Source organism: Pinus tabuliformis, chromosome 5_2 (genome assembly GCF_031772625.1).
Source record: "Pinus tabuliformis cultivar Carrire ecotype Pingquan chromosome 5_2, CPIR1, whole genome shotgun sequence".
Taxonomy (NCBI): Eukaryota; Viridiplantae; Streptophyta; class Pinopsida; order Pinales; family Pinaceae; genus Pinus; species Pinus tabuliformis.
Genome location: NC_142306.1, coordinates 1,012,505,487 through 1,012,507,160, shown reverse-complemented (window position 1 = coordinate 1,012,507,160; position 1,674 = coordinate 1,012,505,487). Strand labels below are relative to the sequence as shown.

At 35.7% G+C, this 1,674-nt stretch overlaps 1 protein-coding gene across 1 annotated transcript; it reads left to right on the top strand.

Annotated features, from left to right (window-relative positions):
- The first annotated feature begins 384 nt into the window (after positions 1 to 384).
- On the top strand, positions 385 to 775 carry LOC149162702 (PHD finger protein ALFIN-LIKE 8-like). The gene has a single exon (XM_089435771.1). The coding sequence runs from the start codon at positions 427 to 429 to the stop codon at positions 757 to 759; it is 333 nt and encodes a 110-aa protein (XP_089291897.1). The 5' UTR covers positions 385 to 426; the 3' UTR covers positions 760 to 775.
- Positions 776 to 1,674: the final 899 nt, after the last annotated feature.

Here is a 1,674-nt window from a genome sequence, read left to right as displayed (position 1 = left end):
GACGTGGATAAGATCGATCCAGTGTTGTGACTCTTCTCATGGCTTCTGACTGGGTGAGTCTATGCAAGAGATGTAACTTGGTTGAAAAGGCAGGCATAACTAAGTTTCTCTATTTATTTGCCATCAATCATCAGTCACTCCATCAATTGATTCTCTTTCAGTTTTCAAACCCTCCGTGGCTCTGTGTTCTGTCCGAGATAAGTGTGAGAAGGGATTGCGAGGGAAAGGGTTTGTTATCTCTTCTTGTCGGCCATGATTGATCTGTTCTCATACTGCCGCCTGTGAATTCACAGCTTGTAGTTGCCGGACGATGCGTTTTTGCAATTCGAAGCTTGGACTGCTCGTGTATCATTCTCTTATTTTCTTGCAGAAGAAATTTAGGGCCAGAAACGCCTCGTTAGGGTTTCCATAGTATCGACAAGAAAAATGGAAGGCGGTGGTTTCGTTCGGCGCACTGTCGACGACGTTTTTAAAGATTTCAAAGCACGTCGAGCTGGCTTGATCAAAGCCCTCACTACGGATGTGGAGGAGTTTTATCAGCAATGTGATCCAGATAAGGACAATCTATGTCTTTATGGATTTCCAAATGAAACATGGGAAGTTAATCTACCTGCAGAAGAGGTGCCTCCTGAACTTCCCGAGCCAGCTTTGGGAATAAACTTTGCAAGAGATGGGATGCAAGAAAAAGATTGGCTATCACTGGTTGCTGTACACAGTGATTCCTGGCTACTTGCAGTTTCTGTCTATTTTGGTGCATGATTTGGGTTTGACAAAAATGACCGGAAGCGGCTTTTTAACATGATGAATGAACTTCCAACAATATACAAGGTTGTCACTGGAACTGCAAAGAAGCAAGTAAAAGAAAGATCTACAGTTACCAACAACAGCAGTAGAAAAAACAAGTCAGGAGGGAATGTGCGGTCATTTGAATCTCAACCAAAAATGTCGAAGTTACCACTATCCAATGGCTTCTCATGTTACTACCAAAATAAATTTAAATAAATAAATAAAAATAAAAAGGAATTTATTCCTAAGAATTTTTATGTTAAAATCAAAATCTTTTTTTTTTTTAAGAAATTGATTTTTTTTTAATTTTTTTTAATTTTTATATTGTTTTAAAATCATTTTTTTTTAAGAATTTAAATTTTATTCTAATCCTAAAACAATATGGAAAATTTATTGATTTAGGATGAAATTTTTTAGCAAATGGAGACAACTATATTGCAAACCTTGAAAACATTTATAAACATTCTACTTTCTGATCCTCGAGATCGTGTGAAAACGCAGGAGGAGAGCATACTTATTCGAAACATAAAATATGATCCTACCTACTCTATGCTAATTGAAAATTACAAACTATTACGTGTAATTAAATTTCCAGTGTAACCATTCACGCAATAGTAGTAAAAATATATTCATTTTCAATTTCCCAATTTTAAAATTAAAATATACAAGGATGATCGAATCTAGTTTTTGTGAGTATGATCTAATGAAATAAAAACAAAATCGATCTAACCTCGTACTTGTTTGAAACCATCGAAACCACTTGTCGATAAGGCTTTCATAGGTGTGATTTCCACTATGATTCAGATCATGCTGCAACTTCTCTTCGTCCTCCTCATTCTCCTGTTCAAATAATTATTCATCATTAGATATATAGGATGATTAGACTTC

What these genes read in the sequence shown, in the direction of transcription:
- LOC149162702 (XM_089435771.1), top strand. Translation starts at nt 427, where the DNA reads ATGGAAGGCGGTGGTTTCGTTCGGCGCACTGTCGACGACGTTTTTAAA.